The sequence below is a fragment of the Podarcis vaucheri genome (assembly GCF_965113315.1).
Source record: "Podarcis vaucheri genome assembly, chromosome: 13".
Taxonomy (NCBI): domain Eukaryota; kingdom Metazoa; phylum Chordata; class Lepidosauria; order Squamata; family Lacertidae; genus Podarcis; species Podarcis vaucheri.
Genome location: NC_138751.1, coordinates 18,799,649 through 18,825,384, shown reverse-complemented (window position 1 = coordinate 18,825,384; position 25,736 = coordinate 18,799,649). Strand labels below are relative to the sequence as shown.

Sequence of the window (25,736 nt, the reverse complement as noted above, 5' to 3'; positions counted from 1 at the left end):
TATTAAGAAGAAGAAGAAGAGTTTGGATTTGATATCCCGCCTTTCACTCCCTTTTTTTAAGGAGTCTCAAAGCGGCTAACATTCTCCTTTCCCTTCCTCCCCCACAACAAACACTCTGTGAGGTGAGTGGGGCTGAGAGACTTCAGAGAAGTGTGACTGGCCCAAGGTCACCCAGCAGCTGCATGTGGAGGAGCGGGGAAGCGAACCCGGTTCCCCAGATTACGAGACTACCGCTCTTAACCACTACACCACACTTTGTTTCTCGCCACCACTGTTGCGCTTAGTTCTTCCGACTCCCCTCCCTGAGGGAGTCAGCTCCAGCCTTGTGGCGAAAAAAAATGCAGATAATTGATTCAGCTTCTCTGCAACCTCCTTGCCTCCCATTTAAGAGCAGGAATGAAAGTTGTGAGGTATCCCTTAGGGTGTTCTGGGGGGGGGTGTTGCATCCCTTTATTACCTGCTTGTGTTTCTTTTGCCAAAGTTTATGTTCCTTTTTGTGTTCTCATTTGGACAAGGCTTCTATTTTCTGAAGGGAGCCTTCTTGCCCCTCACAGCCTCCTTGCCTCTGCTCATCAGCCATTGCTTGGACTTTCTTGCTGAGAGGACGTTATGGGTGCAAAGCAGGGATGGAGAACCTGAAGGCCACAAGCCCTTTTGGACACCTTTCCAGCTACCACATGCCTGTGGTAGGTGGAGCGATATAATTTCCTCCCCTTTGTACTGTAGATTGGCTTCTACACACGCCCCTCTTTATCCTCCACCCAGACACCAGAGTTCAAGAACACATTCCAGCCAGACAAAAACACTCAAGGAGAGTGTGGCCGGGTAGGGAGCGTGGCCTGAGGAAAGTCCAGAGGGCAGGGTGGAAAAGTCTGGAGCGCCACACTAAGACATGATGTTACCCATCCTGGTGTAAAGCATGTGCTCTACCACTAACTTGTGGCCTATTCCTTCCCCAGGGAGCTCAGAATAGCCAACAAGGCATGATAGTCATGACAAAATACCAAGTTAGGAGGAGCTTGGTGCAGGACAAGCACAGCAATAGCAAAGAGCTGATTTAAATCCACAACGGCTGAGCTGATTCGCTCAGCTGATTTAAATCCACAAATCCCTCCTCCTACCTTTGTCTCACCCTCGCAGCTGCTGGAAACTTTATGTAGGTCCTTTAGGTAAAGGTAAAGGGACCCCTGACCATTAGGTCCAGTCGTGGCTGACTCTGGGGTTGCGGTGCTCATCTCGCTTTACTGGCCGAGGGAGCCGGCGTACAGCTTCCGGGTCATGTGGCCAGCATGACTAAGCTGCTTCTGGCGAACCAGAGCAGCGCATGAAAACGCCGTTTACCTTCCCACCGGAGCGGTACCTATTTATCTACTTGCACTTTGACATGCTTTCGAACTGCTAGGTTGGCAGGAGCAGGGACCGAGCAATGGGAGCTCACCCCGTTGTGGGGATTCGAACCGCTGACCTTCTGATCGGCAAATCCTAGGCTCTGTGGTTTAACCCACAGTGCCACCCGCGTCCCATGTAGGTCCTTTACCCCCTAGCAATAAGACAACTACTTAACAGGCTGTTGTCTAATAGGCATCACTAATTCTTCTCTAGGCAAGCAGGGATTAAACAACAAGCCTAGAAAAAATAGCAAAGAGTCAACATGCTAGAATGCTTTGCGGTTACTGGGCAGAGCAACCACAGCCTCAGCTCTGGATTGTTGTGCCATGGAAATGTAAACAACCTGTTTAGAACCAAAAATAAGCTTTTTTTAGAATGGCAAATTCTATGCCCAACACAGGAAAGGAAAGCCCTGCCTGAAATGCAGAGGTGTGGTATGGAAATGGGTGGAGAAGGCCTTTCATGCTGCAAGGTTATAAAAAGCAGGCTCCTGCACAAAGAATCTATATGGAGAGTTTCCTTAGGAAATACTACTCTCCCCAACCCAGAAAGATCACAAACACAGACTCCAAAGGTGCCATTCTATTTTTTCCAAAAATGTACAGGTTACAGACAAAGAGGTTTCATGCTCCCACTGTCAAAACAGACACCCCATAAATCCTATATGTCTCTCCCCACACCCAAGGCATCCTGAAATCAGCATGAATTTAGAGTTTTTTCTAGACTGCAGAGAGAAAACATGGCATCTATACATCAAGTCTTCCTCGACTGTGCTGGCTAGGGTTCATGAGTGCTGTCCAAAACATCTGGAGGCCATCAGGTTAGGGAAGGGTATCCTACATGTAGCAAACATAGGGCCAGATCTAATTTACCCTCCAGCGAATTACATCTCCCTCCTGCCTCCCTCCCTGCAGTCCCTGCAACTGTCTCACCTATGGAATCAACCAGTCACTTCTCTCTCATGGGAGAAAAAAGTCTCTTATTCTTTAATAACTATTGCTTTTTCCTACCACATTAAAACACATCTGAAAGTCAGACACCACAAGAAAAGTGTGATTCCCTTAATGAGCCACTCATTTACACAGTAAGAAATGGAACCAGTTACCTTCAGATCCCCCAAAGTTGCCAGTCCTGCACTCACAGTTCCATGTAACTGCAAAGCTATTTATTCTACCACCCCAGCACATTCATACATAGATATAACCTTCCGTAGACTTGAGCACAGAGCATTTTGAAATTTCAGTTCCTGCCAAATGACAGCACACACACAGAGCACAGTCCTTTTACAGGACAAACTTGAATCTACTTGTATGGGGAGAGAGATGCCCGCACCATAACCAGTAAATCTGTTGTTTAGTTCCAGATCGTGAAACAGGACGAAGGGTTAGTAACTCCTAAACCAACACAGCAAGGGAGAAGCGCTCTGGTACTATCCCAAAGCATTACTTGTATTCATGCTGGTATTTTTACAACCTCACTTCATTCAAAACTTGGGCTAACGGTGAAGAGGATGGTACCCAGGATGATCTAAAGCCATGGTTGGGATGTTGTAAGTTCATTCAAGTTACTCCTTTAAGCTAACCACCCCACGCCATTATAAACAGCTCACACCTTCAGTAGCCTGCTTCTGAATACTGCATGAGACCAGGGAAGAGAACTCAATTCTCTCTACTGCATGCCTCCCCCTGCCAGAATACTAGGCTCCCTGACAATGACGTTTCTCGAGAAAGAAAAGCAGGGTAGGGAGAGAACCACAAGGTACCACTTGGGCCCGGGAGAATGGAGAGTTCTGAAGTGCCAGGCCGTCTTTGGAACTTCAACAAAGGCCTGTTTTCTGTGCAAAGGCTCCTCTTCTTGAATGTGATTCATGGTTCAAACTGCTAGTCAAAGGGGAGGGACAGCATCCGTGGCAAGAGGGCTATGTGGTGGACATGATGCCACTTTTCTCGCTCTTCACCTTCAAGAATTCAGCCATGCTGGAGAAGTACTTCTGGTTTGCTTCGGCTACCTTCTTCTCAGCCGCCTGAGGGTTCACAATCTCCAGACCCTGGAAACAAGAGGAGGGGGGAAGTGAATGTGAGAGAGGGAGGCTATTTAAAAAAAAAATGCAGAGTCCAGAGATCTTGCTGCCTCTAGAAAGTAGGAGAGGCGCTGAATTATGGCAACACGTGCCCTCCAAATCTCCAGCTTCTACACCTTGGACAGAAGTAAATTGCTTGGTGTGCTCCTAGTTGGTGGAACGCTTTCCCAAGAGAAACCTGCCTGGTACCATTGTTGTATTTTTTTTAAGTGCCAGGCAAAATACACGGTTATGTACCCGGCCTTCAGTCTTTCACTGGGAGGGTAGTTAGCTATGTCCAGGGCCATTTTTGCACTCATCCATGCGGTGGGTACGATTTCTTCCTTGAAATAAATTTACAGTACTGTATTTAATTTTTTCTGTATTGCTGTTTTGATACCTGGCTTTAAAGTCCTGGTCCTTTCTGTTTTCACTGAGACACAGTGCAAAAATACAACTAATGTTGTTGTTGTTGTTGTTGTTATTATTATTATTATACAATAACAACAACCGATATTGCACACATGAGCTTATAATCTTTCCTCCTCAAGTGCTGCAAGCAGAACAGTGAGGGTGGGGAGACAAAGAGTTATTAGGGTTTCAGCCAAGAAAAATGTATTATAGCATTCTATAACCCGCATTTTTTTAAAAAAGACTACAGCAAACAAAAAAAGTATTTAAGAACCAAAGAACCCTGCTGGATCAGAGGAAAGAAACATAGCCCAACATCCTTTTCCCAGTGAAGCCAACCCGATGCTCCTCTGGGAAGCCCCAAGCAGGACCTGAGCACAACGGCACTCCCCACAAAGGTTCTTCTTTCATCCATTGGACTTCTCAGCATCCTTGCCAGGCACACACTCAGTTCTCCAAAACTCCTAGAGCCCAGCACACCCAGCTCTTTGTACACTCAGCCCCTTCCTTCAAAGACATCAGTGCCACTTACAGGTAATTCAGGAATGCAGGGCCAAGTGCAGTGCTTACCTGCAGCGGAGTGAAGGCCACGCTGGACGCAGTGCCCGAGGAGCGGTCCCGGATGGTGGACTTCCCTCCATACACCATGCTCTGCTTCTGGAGAGTGCGCTGGTTGGGAGGACAAATGGAAAAAGACACGGGTGTTAGGCCTTTCATAGAGGAGGCAGTGAAAAGAGAGGGAAGTGATGCTAAAGCACGGGGCAGGGGAACGACCAAATGGCTGGCTGTCCAAAGGCACGCCCTTCATTTGTTACCTTCCCTAGTACCAAAAAGCATGTCAAACGCATGTAACACTCATTCGTAGCTGCTCCAGTATCCCTGGCACATTCTTTTGCCAATCACAGACAAAACCTAGTGTGGCACCCTTCACCTCAACATTTAAAAACCCACTTGGAACAGGGAAATTGCCTACCCTTATCAGAGACTAATGGCCAGCAATGTGACCATAGAATTAGTCTGATTCTGTGCCTGCTGAAGCTCTCAAGGGCTGCTCCACACAGAGCTTGTTGGCCTGGGAGTATTTTCTGAGCGCTTTGAGTAACAATTGGACATACATGCTTGGCATAATTACACTGCAGTATGAGCTCTGATCTGGTTGCTGAGTGTAGCTGTTTGCCGAAACCTCAAGAGGACAACGTGATGCTGCCTTCAGGAATGAACAGCCCCTGCCCAGGTCCAGAGGCTTTGAAATGCAGCCTTGATGGACCCAGTCATAAGATGATTTACAGCTCCCGGCACTCCACATCCAGTCCCCATTTCCTTACTTGCAGCGTCTTTGAGATGCGTGCCTTCGTGGCCTCATTGACTTGTGTCTGCCGGACTCGGCCGCTGCCTGACTTCCCCAGGTGGCCCAGACTGAAACCAAGGTCTTCCTGGTAAGCATCTTCTTCAATCTAGCAAAGGTGTGGAGAGAAGAAGCGTATCACAGAGAAGAAAAGGCCAAGTTTGGATTAGATAGTACAGGACCGATGACCAAGTTGACAGTTTCAATGAGAATGCAACCCCTTCCCTTTTGTATTTATTTATTTATTTATTTATTTTGCCCAAGTGGCTCAATAAGGGACAACAGGTGCTTTTGAAATTTCCTTTTTTATTTTTAGCCTATAGATCCAAAAGACAGCCCCACCACTAATCCTGCAATCTAGGAAGAGGCAAATTGGTCCCTATATTTATATCCAAACTTTCTTCCAAGGTGGTCAAGTTGACATAAATAGTTCCCTCCCTCCGTCCTCACTTTATTCCCACAAGCAGCCTGTTGTAGGGTGATTGGCACAAGGTCATCTGATGCATTTTATGACTGAGCGAGGATTTGAATCCTGGCCTGAGTCCAGCACTCTGATCACTACACGAGAGCGACTCTCCCTGGCCACAAAGGTAATTGGGTGCCAAGGTGAGCCTCCCTGAAATGGCCTGGGTTGGGTCACATGCAAGTACATCCGAAGCAGAGGGGGCAGAAAACTTATTAGTCAAGGCATCTAGTTATCCGTCCATTCCATTAGCCTTCTCAGAACCACTTCTCATCCTACTTATCTAATTTAAATTAAATTTATCTAATTTAATCTGTGCACACATAGGAGAAGTGTGAAGCCCACATGTGGCCATATAACACATAACCGCCACCCAAACTTAAATATTCCTGCATGTAGATGTGGGCAGCTTCTGTACACAGCAAAATGCACATATGGCATGTCAGGTTTAATGCTTTGTATTACTTGGAAGTGCTTACTTTACATAAAATGTAAAGCAACCCAGAGATCCCTGCCCCGCAAAAGATTTCTGTTACTTCCCCCATTCCATTGTACCAGTTAAGAAGGCACAGTTGGGGAACAGAGTCTGAACCGTCCGAAACTACTGGTTTCTACTCCTGCTCTCCTGAGGGATTAGACAGCCCCCAACACCCAAAGACCAAGAGAAATCATACACAAGGAGACTATGCAGGACTCCTTACCTCTCCAAAGCTCATCCGGTTTGCCTGCTTCCGGATTTCCGTTAGACCGAGACGCTCCTTCATCTTGCGATATCTGGAGGAGCAAGGAAAAGCACTTTTAAGATTGGCAGCTGAGAACTGAATGATGCCAGGACAGAGTGCTGCTGCCAAGAATGAAAGCAGTGTTTGGCATAAAAACAAATTCAGGCAGGAGACAAAGGGCTGAAATGCCAGGATTCCTGGGTTCATCTCAATGAGACACTCAAGTTTACAGAATTCTGATACAACCTGACCTGACCCTCTCCTACTTCCAGTAATGTGGAAATCGAAACTTTCTTATACTCCACACATCCCCAATATTCTGGCACAATTCTGGGCTCAAGAAACATACCAGTGACTGTATTATGAGGAAAAAATAAGTTTTAAAACTAATGTTTTGAAAAAGAAAACAAATTGTTGCATTAAAATCTTTTTTCCATGAGAAAAGAATATTTGATGGAAAAGATAAAATGCCATTATTCTGGTTTGATTTTAACAAGTGTGTATATATTAAAAGTAGATCCGGGATTCCCTAATACAGTCGTACCTTGGATCTCAAATGCCTTGGGTGCCGAACAAATTGGCTCCCAAATGATCGAAACCCAGAAGTGAGTGTTCCAGTTTTCGAATGATTTTTGGAAGCTGAACGTCTGGCACGGCTTCCGATTGGCTGCAGGAGTTTCCTGCAGCCAATCAGAAGCCACACTTTGGTTTCTGAACGTTTTGTAAGTTGAACGGACTTCCAGAACAGATTCTGTTCTACTTCCGAGGTACGACTGTACTTATTTCCTAGCACGCTTAACACCACCCTCCTGGCTGCCTCAGCCAACTCAGCCAACTCTCCCTCCCACCCTGCCCCTGCCGCAAGACATTTCTTCAATTCTCTCCCCCGCACCTGCGTCCTCCACGTTTCTTCCTTTGTCCATCCAAGGGTGCTGGCAGTGGCTTCACTTGCTTGACAGGAGGTGGCTCCTGCCACTTGTCAAATTTCCTTTCAATTTCTTCCTTGAGGTCATAGCCAACCTGAATGGTAGCAGAAGGATAAAAGAGCAGAAAGTGTTTACAAAGCAGCCACCCCCTTGGGGCCCTCCGTTATGCCTCTCACACCAGCCACTCCCCCAGGATCCTGGAGCTTTTGCCTTGTACCACATACCTTCCCTTCAGAGCTCTCGTGAAAGCTGTCCACACGTGCTGCCAGCGTGCATTTTGCTGATACCAAGCGAGCCGCCTTCCTTCGCAAGTCCTGCAAGGAGGGAATCAAAGGCACATGTTGGCTGGTTGCTGTTAGGAAACTCGTGCACCAACTCAAAAGAGAAAGGAGGAGGGGCAGACTCTCTCTCACACACACACCCACACCTACCGGAGGCAACGACTGTACAATGTCGCTGTGATAGATGTAGCCAGTGTGAGGCAGCACTGAAGTGCTGGAAAATCCAGACAGAGTCTTCCTCTGGGCCCCCAGAAGCATGATGTTGCAGGCTGGCATCTTGGAGAGGTTTGTGAGGCCACCGGCAATGCCTTGAGAGAAGGGAAGGCAATATGGAATGAATGCTAGTTGTGGGACCAAGGGCCAAGGTGGTTCAGGGGTTTTGATCAGCCAAACCATGGCTTCTCCCTGGCCTATTGGGATTTGTAAACAAAGTTCTTCTCTTTGTGTGCAAGGAGAGCTCTTTGCTGTTCCTGGCCACAGAGACCTGCCAGAACTGATCATACATCAACAACATGACAGATGCTGCTAAATTTCTTGGACCGTTTAATTCATGGCTTCAAGTTTATATTTTTTTTACATTAGCACTCCAGTGTTCTTTTGTGAAATACAGTACTTCGGCAGTCTTCGGATTTGGAAAGATGAATTGTAAAAATTGGACTGGTGTTTGACCCTTTCAGAGAAGGCTTTACATTCCTTTCGGAATCTAGGGGCCTTCATGTCCCTCTCTGCCAATGACAGACTTACTTATACATCCAACTAAATTACACTAGAATAGACATTAAAGGACTTAAGCTAGTCACATCCATCAATTTCAATGAATCTGCTCCAATTCTGATACAATCCCAAGTTTCCATATTCTGATACGCAAGGACCCAAGCCCACAGAGATCCACTGAGAGTCTCACCCATTATTTTAGCAGCAGTGGAGGCTCCCACAATGATGGACAAGTTGGGGGCGATGAAGGACATGCGGGACTCCACATACTCGTAGATGCGGTGTTTAGACTGGTTCAGCTCCAGGGCCATGTCGCAGGCCTCCTCAATGCGCTCCAGTTCTTCCTCAGTTAACTGTTGCCTGCAGCAGGAGAGAGGCAACGCTTGAGGCCAAGATACCTAGGTCATCAGGTCTGGTTCACTATATCCGCACCATCGCTCCATGCCCAGAGTGTGGCATTTGTTTCAAAGCTCTCAGGACTACCCTATATGTTAATATTCTATTTCTGAGCATGGATCCTTACGTAGCCAAAAATGGCACCATCCACATACACAAAATGGGAGATATCTGTAGATTTTGAGAGCCCCACAGTTTGCAGTCATACAGCAAAATTGTTGGAAAGCCCAAAGGCAGAGGAGCCCCAAAACCAGCCCTATAAAGACTGAGCATGCTCAGTGGTCATGGAATGCTGGCTAACAGTTGAGGACGGGGAACAGATGTCTGGAAACCTGAATGGGAGCAATTCAAACTGCAATGTTTTGCTGCAGGTCCCCCTTGCGTATTTTGATTTGCAACCCCACACTCTATCTCCACCGGCATATGTAAGCCATGAGTCATCAATAAGTTAACTCATACCATCATGTGATCTGGCAGGTGCCTCCTGTCTCTTCATGTGATAAGACAGACCGTAATTGTCTGAAGGCCACTCTCTTGACAACCAAGCAGTGACCTAAAAGCCACACTCTCTCATCCGAAATCTATTCTCTGTGCTAAAATCCCATGAAGGGAAAACTACCATGATTCTGGGCCTGCTCTACAGACAGTGGAACAAGTGGTACAGTAGACTGTAGTACTCCATACTGCCAGAGATAAGATATTATTTTTCAATGCTCCCCTATATATCAAGAGAAATCTGTAAAGGGAGGAAAAAGCACTAGCACACCAAGGGGAAAAGGGCTAAGCTAGACACTCGCCCTTCAACATAGGAGTATTCTTCTTACAGGGAATTTTGGAAAGTAATTCCCCCACCTGCAGCCTGGAATGGTACAGTCCACCTTACACCCTTCAGCACCATTTGCAAATTCAGTCTATATCCCTCTCCCAGTCCAGATGCCCACCAATCTCCCCTACCCTCCCAAAAACCTCCTCTTTTTCCTGTGCAGAGCCTTACCCCTGGGTAGTGGATGCGGTGACACTGACCACCATGATTGTAGCGTTGGTGAGGATCTGCTGAAGATTCTCATTGTTCTTGCATTTGTCCAAGCTGTTCCCTAGTTCCTGCAAGGTTCAAACGTTTTAAAGCAGAAGTTAGCCATTGAAGAAGACAGAAAGCACATCCCCAAAAAGCACAGGTGGGAGGCACTGTAACCATGTTTAACTGAAGCCCCAAGCTTATTTAGAGAATTCTGGTCTCAGTGCCAGGTTTTGTTCATTACTGAGAAGGACCAAGGCTGCTCCAGGGTCAGTTCTAATTTCCGTCAGCAATTCTAGGGACGATTTGTGGATCACATGAATATTCTTTTCCTCCGAGGGTGGAATATTTGGGGATCTTCCCCCAGCCCTCCACACACACAATCCTCATTTTTCCTAACCTGGAAGCTAGTTTAAGACTGAGCAATAACAACTTCTCAAAAGCAACCATGTGAACTTCCCGGCAGGATAAATATTTGAACACAGCTCATCTGCTAGCTCTACCCACCACACCTTTTAGGTTCAAGGTTGATTATGACACATCAAAACCATGAATTAACTGTGGACCTGAAGAATACTCAAAAGATTTTCCGTGTATAACACGCCCCTGTGTATAAGACACCCCCTATTTTCGGGGATGCAAAATTGAGAAAATGGGGGGAAACTGCCGAGTTGTTGAGCTTTTTTTGCTCACCTGCATAACCTACGCTGCCACTCACATGCGTCGTAAAAGACACCTATCGTCTGTCCCCACGCTAGCAAAAGCTGCCAATAGCCCGCCCTAGTGCTGCAGTGGCATCCAATCAACATCAGCCATTGCCGCAGCCGCCAATAACACGCAAAATACCCGCAGACAATCTCCGGCTCACGGCAGCACTCAATCCCACGTCCTATGCACAATCCATGTATAAGACGACCCCCAATTTTTAACTTAATTTTTGAATTAAAAAAGGTTGTCTTATACATGGAAAACTACAGTATGTCTTATCTGAGTTGTAATCTTAATAGCCATTTGAGCATGGAGCACCTCCGCTAAATAAGTGGCAAAAGTTATACGAGGGTTGGGCTAGTCATCGATGCAAATGTAAAGAATTGACTTTGTGAAGTTCAAGACACAGACAGGCACAATACCTTGACAGTCCGGATGTAGTCCAGTGCATTTGGAACAAGGGATTCTAGTTCGGGAAACCGCTTGGAGTACTTGTCTCGAATGAACTTGTGAATAATATCTGAAAAGAGAGAGGCAAAGACGACCTTTTACAAAACAGACAGAAACACAGAGCGCCATTACACTAGTGAGAATAAAAGCAGGCCTCCCAGAATATACTAGCTCAGAGACATTTTAATGCTGAGCCGTATAGCCTATTCAGATTGGCCAACCTGAACCTTTTCTCCTGCCCAAGAAAGAAAGTGCTCTTATCAAAACAGTCCCTGTTCTACTGTGACACCAACACACAAATGTCCTTTGTATCCCAAAACTCCTGTGAAGGTTTGTCTGGCCAGTATGTGCCCTTCTATTTACTAGATCGCACCCCCTTCTCCAATGAAGCCAGCCTTTCCCAATCTCACTACTTCCCTAACTCATCATCTGCCACCCTCACAGCTGCTGTATTGTTTTCAAAGCCTTCTCAACCTCCCTCACCCCAAAGCGAGTGGCTAAGGTTTACACTTACTTAACTCGTTCTCAATCTCCACTGTGAGGTTATTGGCATCCACAATGACTCTATATTCAGGAGCAGCCTCTACTGGACCTAGAACTAATAAGAAAGGAACACGCAAAGTCAAAATCCATACAGGGCACCTCACTATAAGGTAACAGGGAGATGGACATATGAGTACATTAGTGCTGTACTGCAGGACAAGGAAGTCCTGTAGCAGACTCTATACTGCAGGAATCAGACTGGGTGATGTATGCATACACATCCAAAGGAAATCTCAGCCAGAGACTCTCAGTACCTTCAGATGCTTTGGGCTGTTTGCTGATGTATTCCTCAATCTTCAGCAGGATTTCAGCAAACTGCACAAGAGAAAAAACAAAAAGCTGAGTCTTACTTTTTGAAGAGGGCACCTTTAAAGGGTTAACTTCCCCAGACTACACCCCAAAAGAAAAGGCAGTTTATAGAACCAGCAGACCCCAGGTTGAACACTATTTTGAAAACCATCACTTCTATACATATTGGCCCGGCAGCCAAGTTCATTTTCTCTCACCGTCTTACTGTCCCAGAGCTTGGCAATACTCTTGACTGAATCAGTTGCCAGATCCACTTGCATTTCCTCCTGGACATCCTCAATGGGAGGCTCATCCTCTTCATCTGCAAAGCTGCCATCCTCTTCTTCTGCTGCCTCTTCGAGGTCAGCCAAAAGCTCATCTGCCAAAGACATGATGGATCAAGGCTGCAAAGGAGAAAAAGGGAGGGACACAAGAGAAAACCATAATAAGTGACATAAATATCCAGAGTCTTATTGATTTGTTATTTCCCACAGTACTAGACTAGGAGAAATTCTAACCACTATCTAACCCAAGGGTAGCCAACACAGTGCCCTCCAAAGGTTGTAAACTGTGACTCCAATCATTCCCACCCATTAGCGAAGCTGGCTGGGGCTGAAGGCAGGTGAGGTCCAACAGACTGCTGGAGGCCACCACACTGATCTAATACAACACTTATGAGGTAGCAGCAACCCCCAGAGAGCCACACACAGTTGCTAGACACCCATCAACACAAGATCCAGATCCACTGTACCCCTCAGTTCAAATGTGTCCTTTCCTTAGCCCCCTCTCTAAAAACATCTCTCCCTTTCCACAAATACAAGTGCCCCATTGGAACCCCCTTCAATTTAAGAGACCTAGAGTTAGCTCTTCAGTTTCCAACTCACCCACCTTTGCCTTATAGAGATTTTTCAAAAATGAAATCACAATGAAATGCTTATAATCTGTTAACAAAGTATACATTCTCAAACACAGGATACAGACAGAAGAGGCAGTGTAGGTATAGCAATAAAAAGTGCCAGAAGGGTCCTCATTGGAAGAAATATAAGTGTTCCATGACTATGCAGAACACAAATGAAAAACAAGATACTGCCCAAACAGCAAAAGATCCAACTAGAAGGAAGAGCCATAATGTATTCCCAACCGATAAGAGTATGGAAGAGAGTATTACTTTTGTTATTTCTACCGTATTTTTTTTTGTTGTTGTTGTTGTTGTTGTTATTAGCGCAATCCTCACCGCGTTTGTGTAGGAGGAAGTCCTATTGACTTCTGAAATCACTTTGCGACTCTGAGTATTCACTCAGTACATAACAACTTCCATGGTGCTTACTCCTAGGTAAACGAGGTTAGGTTTGCAGCAATACTGTAGCGTCTCTCTCTCTCTCTGCCCGCCCCCAAACCTTACACTTCTCTTTACCCCTTAGGAAACCAAAGGCCAGGGCTCCTTTTTGGTTGCTCCCCAGTTAACCTCTCCCTCCCTCCCTCCCTCCCTCCTTTCCCTCCTCACCTTCTTTTTCTTTCTTCCACTCCTCCGCCGCACAAACGAACTCCTCACGTTCTCTCTTTCAGTCTCGCAAAAAGTACGTCATGCACCTGGCGCCCTTGGTGTCGTCATCAACGAGCGCCTTCGCTCTGCCAGGCATTAAAACGGATAGAGATAGAGAAAAAGGAGAGGTCACGAAGAAAGTTCGCGTTCGGCTTCAGCCCAAGTGCCGCCATATGCGTGGCACCAATCTAGGCCAGAGTTGGGGTGCCGTTCTAACTTATGTCTCTATGGCATTGCCTATTGCGTCATCTCTTCGCACTGGGTGACCCACGCACATGCCAAGGGGAGCCGGAAGTGTCGTTAGGGTTTCGAGTCAGTTTCCTTTGAAATACAGTACTATTTATGGCAGCACCCCAACCGTAGGTTTCTAATACGCTATACTGAATTATGTCACTATGTCAACTGACACTTCCGTCAGTTTTTCATAATTTTTCCTCTGACTTACCTATTGGTCATAGAGCTAAGAGAAAGGCAAAGCTTTCGATTTTTACCGGAAGTTTAGACTGTGAGTTACTCTATTTTTCCTATCTCTAAGGCCACGACGCATCCAACGGCGTGATGACGCAACCGTACTTCTCCGCGCCAAGCGATCCTGTCCCCTACCGGAGAAACGGCAACAGGGACGCGACCACTATTTACGTTAACACGGCGCGACGAAACGCTAGGACATTCCACAGTGGGCTCTTCTGCAATACGTAATAAGCACGCGACACCTTCTCTTCTGCCCTGGTTCACTGTAATCGAGGCGTCTCGATAACTCAAACGCTTTTGTTGTGGGCTTACGTCACCGGTAAGCGACCGTCTATCCCGTTACCCTCATTCAAGGGTTGCTCATTTCGCCTATAGGATTGGAAGGGTTAAGGTACGTCTGATGTGCTAGGAAATCCCATTGCAAAAGGAATCGGGCAAATTAAAATCGCCAATTGCCATCTTCCTCCTTATTGGCTCTGGAGCCTTTTTTCCTTGGAGGTTCGCCAGAAGCAGAGCCCGAGCTCCTTTAATTGAAGTCGAGGTGCTAGAACCAAGTTTTATTCAGCTTCTTTTAAGCCTGTTCATGTACAGGGTTGCAGTCTTTTCTGAACCATAGAGATGGATAAACGCGGGAAATAGTGTGACCAAAGTATCTTGTATTCTCTAACTGAATAACAGGAACAGTTGTATCTGCTTTCTGGCAGGTAAAGGCACTCCATATTTGCCTTTGCCTGGACTTAACTGTCCGGGGTCCCTTACCTTTTACATTTACTTTCTGGCAGTATATTGGAGATTGTGAATAATACATTTTTAATTTTGGTGGGACACCTACTCATAAAATGGGATTGTGGCAACAGCAAATGGCACAGTGTCTACCCATTTAGATGACATGCTGTTTCTCCTATTTGGAAACTAGAATTCTCAATATTTTATGCGTTGATGAAATGATTTTTTAAAGGAACTTAGTGTGTAATGAAAATTTAAACTTCTGAAAAATTGAGTATTTTTGGAGATTGTTTAGGAATATAGATTATAGAACATTTAAATATAATTTGTGCATCCACAGAGGGCTGTAAGAAAATATATTTGTTTGTTTGTTTGTTGTTGTTGTTTTTTAAATTGCAGGTGGATTATGCTCCCAAGCCCATAAAAGTGGCTGCCCCTTGGTCATCTCTTGTCATACTAATACCCTTGTCCTTGTTAATCAGCAGTGTGGAGCCTGTGGCCCTTCAGATGTTGCTGGACTGGAACTCCCATTTTACCCAGCCAGAATGACCAATGGCCAGGGAAGATGGGAATTGTCACCCAGCAACTTCTGGAGGACCACAGGTTCCCCACCCTTGTTGTAAATGTACCTGTTTCCTGTCTCACATGACATAGGAAATTGGGGTGTAAAGGGAATGTGGCTTTTTGAGTACCACCATTAGATCTTCAGATTGGGTTGGGGGGATGGTTAATATTGGTTAGTATGTCAGTTTCTTTCTCTTTAAATCTCCAGAACACAACCATGGCTGGTGTGGGCTTTGAAGAATTCTCTGTGCCCCCTGGATCAGAGCTGGCACTGCCTCCTCTTTTTGGTGGCAATATCCTCGAGAGTGAACTGGAGACAGAGGTGGAGTTTGCCGATGGTGGAATACCAGAAGAGGAGGAGGAAGAGGGGGCATTGAGGCAGCAGGAGATGACACGGCGCAAATGCCAGGCTCTTGCTCGGCGCTGCAAGGAGTTAGAGCAGGTAAGGGATTGGCTGGAGAGGGGGGATCATTTTAATACATCAGCTGGAAAAATTAACAAACAGCTGCCACAGTGGGCTGAGCTCTGCTTTGACTTCAAGTATGAGCTCGTGGAGCTGCCTTTTTATTCATTTATGTAGCCCAGGACTGTCTGCTCTCATTGTCAGGAGCTCTCGTTCTTTCCCAGCCAGGGACTGAACCTGGGACTTTCTGCTTGCCAAACATGTGCTCTGCCAAAGTATTTGGAAATCAGAGACACCTTGGGTACAAAGATCATCCGAAGATCACAGGGTGGTTCACAACATAAAAACACAAAATGAGAACACAAAATGCATAATAAAAGAAAAACAAATCAATAACCCCCCTCCTACAAACACATTTAAAAGACCATAGAATGATAATCAGCCAAGTGCCTGATTATAGAGAAACATCACCTGGTGCCTAAAGATATGTAATGAAAGTGCCAGGTGAGCCTCCCTGGGGAGAGCACTCCACAAATGGGGAGCCACCACAGAAAAGGCCCATTCTCATGGAAGAGGCACACGAAGAAGGGCTTCAGATGGTGATCAGATGAAGGTATTAAATATATTCCCAAGAATCCTCTGAGCAAGGTAAAACAAGAGACAAGCCCTAGCCCAATGTCCCCCAACATCTTTGGGGGCTGAGTGGAGTTTTAAACTTAGGTCTGTACTCTACCCACTATGCAATACTGTCTGTAGGTGGACAAGAAGGAAGATATTCTTGGCCATGGGGTGGTAACCTGGACCAAATGAAAATCCAAACAGAGACCAAGGAGGAGGGACCACTGGGTGGGTGAGTGGAATACAAGGCTGGGTGTGGGAGAGGCAAAATTCTGATGTATTCTGGTGACATTGCCCACAAATACAGGTGAATGAGAGGATGTTAAACCGGCTGCATCAGGTCCAGAGAATAACACTGCGGCTTAAACAGGAGAGAAGGTATGTCTGGTAGTATGTCATGGGAGTGTGAGGGGTGGGGAGATTTAAATACCTCTCCCTGAACAATGAGGGTCTATTAAATTTTCATGCTCAGCAGACGAATTCTCCATTAATTCATCAGATCCCTCATTTAGAGCCATCCAAATTGACAGCTGTTACCACATCTTATAACAGTGAATCCCCTACATCAACAGCACCATGCAAAAGAACACAGTTATTAAAGAGGATTAGTGGGGATGTCTTGTCTGCAGGTTATCGTTCTAATGGACTCTTCCTTCCCTTCAGGTTCCTCATGAGGGTCCTTGATTCTTATGGTGATGATTACAGGCAAGGCCACCTTGATATTGTCCTGGAGGTAAGAAACACACAGCTGGTCTAAGGAAATAAGGACATGTCCATGTTACCTTCTTATGGGTGGAAGGAATGTTAGGATGGAGGAGTTCTAGCTGAATCATTTTCTCTGTCTAGGATGAAGGTAGTCACAGCACTGATGCTCCAGCTCCTGGCAACACAGAGAATGAGCCCCCCGAGAAAGACACCCCCAGGTGTCTCTCGGGTCCTTTGCCTGCCCCAGAGGCTGAAAGTATCTCACCTACTGAGGGCCCCACCAGTAAGAAGCGGCGGCGCCACATGCGGGAGGAAAAGGAAGTGAGGTTACGCCGAGCAGCCCAAACATTGCTTCCTATGGAAGAGTTTCCTGTGCAGGTACGGGAGAACTTAGAGGCTTTCAACTTTTGAGAATATATAGATGACCATACAAACTTAACCTACACACTACCTTTGGGGGTTAGGCAGGGAATGTGGCCAGATATAATTGTAGACAGGCATATTACTAGGTTATATATACTCCAGCTGTCGGCTACACAGAATCTGCTACCATAATACAAATTCAGGATTTTGTCTTCTGTTTTTAAACAAGCTTCTAGTCCTGCTGGTTTATCACACATAACAGTTTGAAAGCATCCCCTTTCTTCCCACATCACACAAAGCGCTTCTGTTTAGCTTGAAACTGTGTTTTGAATCACTCTTTTGGTTTTTGTGGCTGCAGATAAAGTCTGAAGAGGATTTCCAATGTGAGCAAGAGGATGTCCTCACTCCTGCCTGGCAGCAGTCTAGTCCTCAGGATAAGTTACTCCATTATTCAAAGTTCTCTAGCCCAGGGGCCTGTTCTGATTTCGACTGAGGCTCGCCACTCACCGGTCCTCACGAAGGAGACTCTATATGTATATCTGAATATCAGTTGCCTCCCTCCTGGGTTAAAGAGGCCACTGCGCTGTCCGCTGATCAGTCACCTGGAATACGTTTTGGACTGAAAGGAACACAAGCACATTTTAAGAGCCAGCAAGAGACGGACTGTGGAACTCTCAGCCACTTGGAGTGCACTTGATCTGAACTGACTCTGTGCGGCTGAAGGGCAGGTGCTGGAAGACAAAATGGACTGCACTAACTTAACAAAACTTGAAAGCCAATGTATTAATAGTGTTCAAGTCCATCTGCATTAGGGAGATGAATGGATTCTGCTACCAATGTCGAAAAGCTTAAGTATGGGGTGGGAATGGGTATGTATGTAGAATTTGTATGTCTTACATGTCTTGGGCCGCACAATTTGTGAGTTTCTGAAGGAGTTAAGTGATCTCTGACTGAGGCCACATGGGCACCATGTTTATAAGCACTTTTATGCCACTTTAAACAGTCTTGGCTTCCCCCAGAGAATCCTGGGGACTGTATTTTGGTAAGGCTGTTGAGTTGTTGGGAGCTCTCTATTCCCCTCCCAGAGCTACAATTCTCAAAATTCCCAAAGAGGGATTTCTAAACCACCCTGGGAATAGTAGCTGTGTCAGGGGAATTGGGGTCTTTGGAGGAACCCACGACTGCCCCCAAAAGTGGCATAATACTGCTTTAAATGTACAATGCAGATTGAAAGTGGTGTGCAGGAGCTGGCTTCCATGCACTGTTCAAGAAAGGAAACAGAAGCAGCTGCTGTTTTGTGTGACAAATGTTCTCAGTGAATGAGGAGTCTTCTTACAGCTGCGAGAGCACTCTGCTGCTTTGCTTTCCAAGCCCAAGATTTTTATGAGTATCTTAACCATGAGGCACAATATATTAAAGCCAATTCTGTACTAAAAACAGTAGACTCCTACAACATGTGCAAATTATGCAAGATTAGCAAATTTGTCAAGTGTTTGCTTATTTTCTCTGCCAGTCAGAAAGAGCAAGGCACTAAATCCCCCTCCCCCATTCTTTTCTGAAGCCATAAGGAGTAGACACTTCTTCCAGATCTCCTGCAGAACAGTTGTGCCTGGATTAAATTCTGCCCACCCGTTAAGTTTATTTTCATTTTTCTTTGAGGGCTGCAGAATACTGCACACTTCCTTCCCTTTCCCTTCCTCATTCCCTCCCCAACTGATCCATATCAAGGGAGCTGCCAAACATAAGAATTGGTCTCAGGGCACACAGTCATTGCTTCCCTTAAAGACTCCTGGGCCAGGCAGTTTTTGTAAAGGTGCCAGGAATTACTCTCAGGTGAACTGCAATACCCAGTGTCCCTTGAAAGAGGAAGCTGTGATACCTAAGCTTGGTTAAGTGTCCCAACCCCTTTAGCAATGCTTTGTTTTGGGGGAGGGGGGTCACAAAGAGAAAGGTTGAGGAAGCCTGCTTTTAAGTTAGCAAGTTTATTATATCCTGAAAATGTTACACATGTACACAAAAGAGCAGAGAGCAGTGCAGGCCTGGGTTGCCTCTTCAGTGTTGGTTCTCTAGGCCTGTTCTTCACAAGGGCCCGTCTCAGAAGTTCTTTAGCCATTCAAGACTTGGTCCTTCCTTGTCACAAGGGTGGGAGGGAATATCTGGCATATTGCCATCATCCCGAACTGGAACTGGAGAGAGGAAAAGAACAGAAATCAAGGGTGTGTATCTCCCAACTGCAGCTTGGATACAATCAAATACTTCTGTTAGGGAAGGACACAACAAGTATTTGAGTAAGAGACCCTGTACAGAACAAAATGGTGCCTCAACACAAAGTAGACCACTGGCTTGTCAGAGAGCCACCTCGCCACTGCATCTCCACCCTCATTTTTGGAAAGTGTGTGCGGCCATCGTTTACATTTTTCTTCCTGACAAAAGCTGTGCTACAGGGAGAAATGCTAAGGGAGAACCATTTCCTCCTAGCATAGAGATGCAATGATGGGAAAACTATGCCCATTCTGGTTTTGCCAGCCAATCAGCTTGCTTTATAGGTGCAGACCCTCTGCCCACAAATCAGTGTGTAGGGTGGTAATATTCAACGGGACACTGGTAACTATGGATTCATTTTCAAGAATGTGTTGGCCAACTTTCAGTTCTCCTGTAAGGAGGCCAATTGTAGTGAAAATTTGACTGTTTTGTTAAAAGGTGAACAATATGACAATTGAGCTATTTTGGGAGTTCTCCAGTACGTGCCTTCCAGACCTGGCAGTCAGTTATTTTATTTGGGTGTGTATGCTTTAGTTTTTTATTTGTCAAGTATCCCAACAACAACATCACATATCACTTCTATTAGATCTTCAGTTGCCTTGCTCCAAAGAAGTGGCTCAGCCATAGATTCATGTCTAACATCAGCTGCACTAAACATGGAGTCAAATATTTCATGCTGCTCTTCTGCTAAGGAACTGCCTTTAAAGGGATAGGTGTTATACCTGGATATGTATATGGTACAGCCTGGGTCATCATGGAACTGTATTTTGTTAACGGACTGATCCACGGTGCCACCAAAGCTGAAATCGGAAAGGAAAAACACAGATGTGAGTCAGAAAGAAACTGAAAACATTGCACACCAAGCCACTAACAACAAAAGAAATAAACTCAAGAGTACTGCTCTCTCTAGGTCAGTATAGGGATGGGCAAGACTTTAGCCTCGAGGACCTGCTTTGTTTTCTAAAACTCAAGAGATCCGCCAATCAGAGTCCAGTGCAAAAGGCTTCAAAGTCAAGAATTCTGAGTCCAGGAATTGGTTTCTAGTTCCAGAAACGAGCCCTTCCATAGAAGAGTTACCTCTGGTTACCTGCTTTCTTGGCTTTCTACATTTCAACAGTATAACCTGGGCAGGAGGTTATCTCAAAGTTGTCATTTTTAAGCAACTGGGAGTAAGAAATAGTCGCCAATCTACTTCAAATTACACAAAATATCCATCAACAAATCCTAATCGTATCTTATGGCTACCCTTTGTCTATATTGGGAGGGGAACACCCATAATAGAGCATACTGATTTTAAATACAGAGATAAACACCGGCAATTCTCTAATTGGGAGAAAAGGGTATCTATAGATTATGTGACCTGCTGTCAATGGTTTATTATAAAAATAATAAACCATTAACAGACAAGCTATGCCAAATACTAGATGATAATTGTACTAATTGGTTTCAACTATACCAAGTGTGCTCTTTTGCTCAACAACAACTCAAATCAGGCATTAATACTTGGCCACTAACACCGTCATGGGCGAACACCAACTCCAAAAGAATGCTATCTAGCATTTATAAGGCACTCCTATCAGAATGGACTGGTAATACACTAGGCTTGAAAACAGTATGGGAAATTGACTTAGGACAAGAGATACATGAGGAGAACGAATGCTCTCTGGGGCAAAGCTCCATTTAAAACTATGCCCACAAAAGTTCAGGCATCTACTTTTAAAGTAATACATAGATGACACTATGTATCAACCCAACATCTCTCCAGACTGCTAGAGAGAGTCTGGGAAAAGGGGAGGAAGTTAGCATCTATGGTGGGAATGCTACTATGCGAAGGAATTTTTAGTTGCTGTTTTTGAAAAAATATTAAAAAATCACTAAGCAACAAATTTTAGCCCTCAGCTCTTAATGACATCATCCACAAAGGCCCTCATTTGCTACACCAAAAACTTATAACCCTACTGCTAGAAATTGTGAGTCATTGGAGGGCCACAGGTTCCCTGTCCCTAGCCTACACAAAGGATTTCTTCCAGTTTCCTGGTAGAGTATGCAGTCCCAAAAACATCCCCACTGCACTCTCTTAGATCTGGCTGCACCTTTCTGAAAGTCTGCTTGATATCTCCAGTACCTGAAAACAATGCTATGCATTAGTCCACACATGGAATAAATTCGGTATGTTTCTGAAAAAGTACAATTTGACAGTGATGCCACTGCAGTATGGGTTGTATGCTGCAAATTGTGTAAGGCCAGAAATTGGGGGCTAGGTCAATAACATACCAAGGATGTGGTCTGAAGACCCATAGTGCAGCACACTTTCTAAAGCTAAGCAGGACTGGCCCTGGTCAGTGTCTGGATGCGACAAGCTCTGGGACCCCATACACAGCACCCACAAGCAAACTGCAAAAATGCATTAAGTAAGAAAGTGGATTCCTGGGCTGCAGGGAAAAGTAATGCAAACTCACCCATAAAACCAATGCCGAAAGAGAGAACGACAACTGGATCCTTTCCCCATGCATTTTTCAGAAATGGGATAATTTCTGTGGGATAATGAAGTATGCACACTTATTAGAACTGTTTTGAATACTTGCTTCTCTGACAATGTTTGGAGGCCTAATAAGTTAGAACAGGAGAAGGCTATCAGAGTATTTGGGAGGATAGGAATTTTTCGCATCTAATATTTGCTTGCCCCTGCAGCTTACCAACATGGCAGGACCAGCATCTCCTTTTAAAAAACAGTGTCTTCTTGCTAGTGGCAAAGTAGGGAGTTGGCTTGTGCAGGCAGATCTACAAAGAACAGACTTTGGGCATCTTTTACTCATAAATTAAGAGGGTTGGGAACCAGGAGTTGCACGAGGCACTAATTAGTGAGCAGATCTGTCATTCAGCGCCTCACTTTTCCCATCTGAAAAATTGAAACAACAGTGGCGTACACTTAAGACTGTAATAATAGAGGCTCTGTTCCAGGTACCCCAACTTTTCTAAGGTGGTGACCAGAGTTGGGGCCTTTTCTATGTAGGCACTGCATCTTTGGAACAACCAGATACTTGCTTGGTGCCTACATGCCAGATGAACACTTTTATTTCCCCGGAGCTATTCTTGCTCCTGCTTCCAAGGTTTGCTCTTGGTTTTTCTGATCATTTATAATACTTAGACACATTATTAATGGGAAAGCTGAGACATATTTTTTTTAAGTAAGTAAAAATAATGGATGCACAGTGGAACCTTACAAAAATCTATTCAGAAGTAAGTCCCACCAAGTTCAATGAGGCTTAACCCCTGGTAAGTGTGAAAGTGGTTGCCACCACACTGACAAACTGGAACGTGTCCAGAGGAGGGCAACCAAAATGGTCAAAGGCCTGGAAATGATGCCTTATGAGGAACGGCTAAGGGAGCTGGGCATGTTTAGCCTGGAGAAGAGGAGGTTAAGGGGTGATATGATAGCCATGTTCAAATATATAAAAGGATGTCACATAGAGGAGGGAGAAAGGTTGTTTTCTGCTGCTCCAGAGAAGCGGACACGGAGCAATGGATCCAAACTACAAGAAAGAAGATTCCACCTAAACATTCGGAAGAACTTCCTGACAGTAAGAGCTGTTCGACAATGGAATTTGCTGCCAAGGAGTGTGGTGGAGTCTCCTACTTTGGAGGTCTTTAAGCAGAGGCTTGACAACCATATGTCAGGAGTGCTCTGATGGTGTTTCCTGCTTGGCAGGGGGTTGGACTCGATGGCCCTTGTGGTCTCTTCCAACTCTATGATTCTATGATTCTATGATTCACACTTGGCTCACAACATAGCTGAGAGAACAGGTTTTGTAACGTGTCTTGTGCTCAGAACTCAGTGGGCACCTACAGGTCGCTTTTCCTTCATTAGGGGTTTAAAAGCAGAGGGAAGGTGGCTGCCTATCAGAAATGCTTCTGTAGAGGATTTTCAGTATCTGCAATGGGTTGAGCTAGATGCCTCTTGTGATCCCTTCCAACACTATGGTCGTGGCAGACTGAAAATACACAAAGTACTCGTGTACCACCGGGCAACCCTCCCCCGTGCACACAGTTTGCACGTGCCCTAAGGACTCCGCCAAGTTCGTTCTCCACCGACCCACTTAAGAAGGTCATCCTCATAACAATTTGAACGTCCTTGTTTATCTTTACAACCCGCCCAAAAACGGATCCCCACTTAACACTCATTGCCATAACCCTGACTCCCTCTATCTAGCAAAGGGGGAAAACCCCTCCACGAACCCCGCGCCACTCAAAAGACACGGACCCGCCAGCCGAATAAGTAGGGAGAAAAAGAAAAAGAGACACAGTTGGGGCACTTACTGCTCAGCGCCGCCATCTTGAAAGGAAAGCGGAGGAGGCGCAACGCATTGTGGGAATTGTAGTTTTATAGAGTCTCTCTCTCTCTCTCTCTCTCTCTCTCTCTCTCTCTCTCTCTCTCTCTCTCTCTCTCTCTCTCTCTCTCTCTCCATTGCCCTGCATTTCCAATGTGATTTTGCACCCTTTAATAATACTTATTATGATTATCGCTACTTTGTTTCTTTCAAACTGTTATAACCGGTTTCTCTTCGACAAGACTGGACGTTTGCAATACAGGATAATGCACGCCGCCTTTTTGTCGTTAATGGATTTCTTACATCTCCGGACGGTTTCATGCAGGTGTTTGCTTTGGGTTGTAATATGAATGGAGAACACGAGGGGGGGGGGAGGAACCCTAGTAAGCTGCCCAGTGTATGCGTGCAATGTTACAATAGTTCAAACCCTCGGCTCCCCCTCCCCGCGTTTCTTTGCTGCAGTGCATTCACACGTGCACATGAATAACGCCAGACGGCCAATCACGTCATCCTGAAGGTGCTTTGCTAGGGAGAAGAAGGCATAGGGGATTTATTTTCACTTGGTGCACATTTGCCCTTTAGTGGCTGGCTGTGAATCCAGGTGGCTAGAAATGAATACACACATCCCAAAAATCCTGGGAACCGTGGTATGTTAGGGGTGCTGGGAAATGTAGCTTTGTGAGGGGTAAACTACAGGCCCCCAGATTCTTTTGCAGGGGGTGGGAGATGTGCTTTAAATGTACGGTGTGTCAGCTGCAGAGAAACCCTGCTGAAGTTAATAAACTTAAGTTAATCACATTCATTGGTTTCAATAGGCCTGTTCTTGTGTTGGCTTAGATACAACCCAATGGGCATTTGACTGATGGCAGGTGGTGGGGGGGGGAGGCAAGTAGCGGAGTCAGATGCTATACAGTGATACCTCAGGTTAAGTACTTAATTCGTTCTGGATGTCCATTCTTAACCTGAAACTGTTCTTAACCTGAGGTACCACTTTAGCTAATGGGGCCTCCTGCTGCTGCTGTGCCGCCGGAGCATGATTTCTGTTCTCATCCTGAAGCAAAGTTCTTAACCCGAGGTACTATTTCTGGGTCAGTGGAGTCTGTAACCTGAAGTGTATGTAACCCGAGGTACCACTATGCTTTCTTTGAATGTCCTGAAAAATGTGAAGTTGCATGACATTATCATTGCTAATGTATCGGGAATTATTTGATGACTTAAAAGAAAAAAGGTGCAACAGGAAACTCTATCCCAGAGCATGTGCAGAGTATATTTCCCTGACCACTGCATAATCCTCTTTATAGCCCTGGGGACAGGTTGAGCTGTGGGTTCGCATCCTTTTTAAAAATTTGTCTCTGAACTTCTCTGCAATTAACCATTTGGGGACAATTTCCTTCCAAATAGCAATATTTCCACCTCCTCTGTCAATGCCAAAGACACTGGCAGCCCTACTAACACACTGGCAGCTGCTTCCTTTTGAGTCACCTCAGGGACTTTCTGGGTCTAAGATAAGGAAGCTTTCGACCTTGTTTGACCGCAAAACTCCAGTTTTTGACATACTGTTACGTTCAGTTCCCCTTTGAAATGACCAGTCTGTTGGATAAAAATATTCTATTCTACAGGGGTATATTCTAGAGGCAAACGAAACAGGGCTGGGGGATCTTTTTCAGCCAGTAGGTCACATTCCCTTCAGAACAAACTTCTGTTCTGAGGGCCACATGCTAGTGGTGGATAGGGCCCGAGACCAAAGGCGTCGGGGAGCAACCATCTTAAAGGAAGCTAGTTTCTATACGCACACATGCCTCCCTTTCTATTACTCATCCATTATGAGATTTGCCAGTTCAGGCAAAACCACTTGGGAAGGGAGACAGATACTGAGAGAGTCTACATTTTGCATCTTGAGAGCTCTGCTGCTGTTTGCCAGATGTGTTGCACAGCTGGCTTAAGTAACCAAGAGGCCCTTCCTTATTACCACTTCATTTATTCCCAGGTTGAAGGCCTGGTCTGGCGCCCAGCCATTAGGCAAACTCCAAGTTTGATATGTGA

General features: G+C 45.5%; 3 protein-coding genes across 4 annotated transcripts; 1 reads left to right on the top strand and 2 right to left on the bottom strand.

Moving 5' to 3' along the window:
• Positions 1 to 1,956: 1,956 nt before the first annotated feature.
• On the bottom strand, positions 1,957 to 12,146 carry PRPF31 (pre-mRNA processing factor 31). The gene is made up of 13 exons (XM_082197030.1): positions 11,929 to 12,146; positions 11,677 to 11,737; positions 11,394 to 11,477; positions 10,852 to 10,949; positions 9,701 to 9,807; positions 8,501 to 8,670; positions 7,747 to 7,904; positions 7,540 to 7,629; positions 7,282 to 7,409; positions 6,369 to 6,441; positions 5,185 to 5,313; positions 4,430 to 4,528; positions 1,957 to 3,436 (listed from the first exon to the last, which is right to left on the bottom strand). The coding sequence occupies exons 1-13, from the start codon at positions 12,100 to 12,102 to the stop codon at positions 3,308 to 3,310; spliced, it is 1,500 nt and encodes a 499-aa protein (XP_082053156.1). The 5' UTR covers positions 12,103 to 12,146; the 3' UTR covers positions 1,957 to 3,307.
• Positions 12,147 to 13,849: 1,703 nt separating this feature from the next.
• TFPT (TCF3 fusion partner) lies at positions 13,850 to 18,540 on the top strand. 2 transcript variants are annotated; one of them, XM_082195616.1, is made up of 6 exons: positions 13,850 to 14,115; positions 15,223 to 15,456; positions 16,343 to 16,413; positions 16,699 to 16,768; positions 16,882 to 17,118; positions 17,462 to 18,540. In XM_082195616.1, the coding sequence occupies exons 2-6, from the start codon at positions 15,232 to 15,234 to the stop codon at positions 17,594 to 17,596; spliced, it is 738 nt and encodes a 245-aa protein (XP_082051742.1). In that variant the 5' UTR covers positions 13,850 to 14,115; positions 15,223 to 15,231; the 3' UTR covers positions 17,597 to 18,540. The 2 variants fall into 2 exon arrangements, with proteins under 2 accessions (XP_082051742.1, XP_082051741.1); XM_082195615.1 differs by having other exon boundaries at positions 13,878 to 14,043.
• A 529-nt stretch (positions 18,541 to 19,069) lies between these two features.
• NDUFA3 (NADH:ubiquinone oxidoreductase subunit A3) lies at positions 19,070 to 23,767 on the bottom strand. The gene is made up of 4 exons (XM_082195617.1): positions 23,683 to 23,767; positions 21,825 to 21,899; positions 20,088 to 20,165; positions 19,070 to 19,289 (listed from the first exon to the last, which is right to left on the bottom strand). Exons 1-4 carry the CDS (start codon positions 23,696 to 23,698, stop codon positions 19,198 to 19,200), a joined length of 261 nt encoding a protein of 86 aa, XP_082051743.1. The 5' UTR covers positions 23,699 to 23,767; the 3' UTR covers positions 19,070 to 19,197.
• Between the last annotated feature and the right edge of the window lie 1,969 nt (positions 23,768 to 25,736).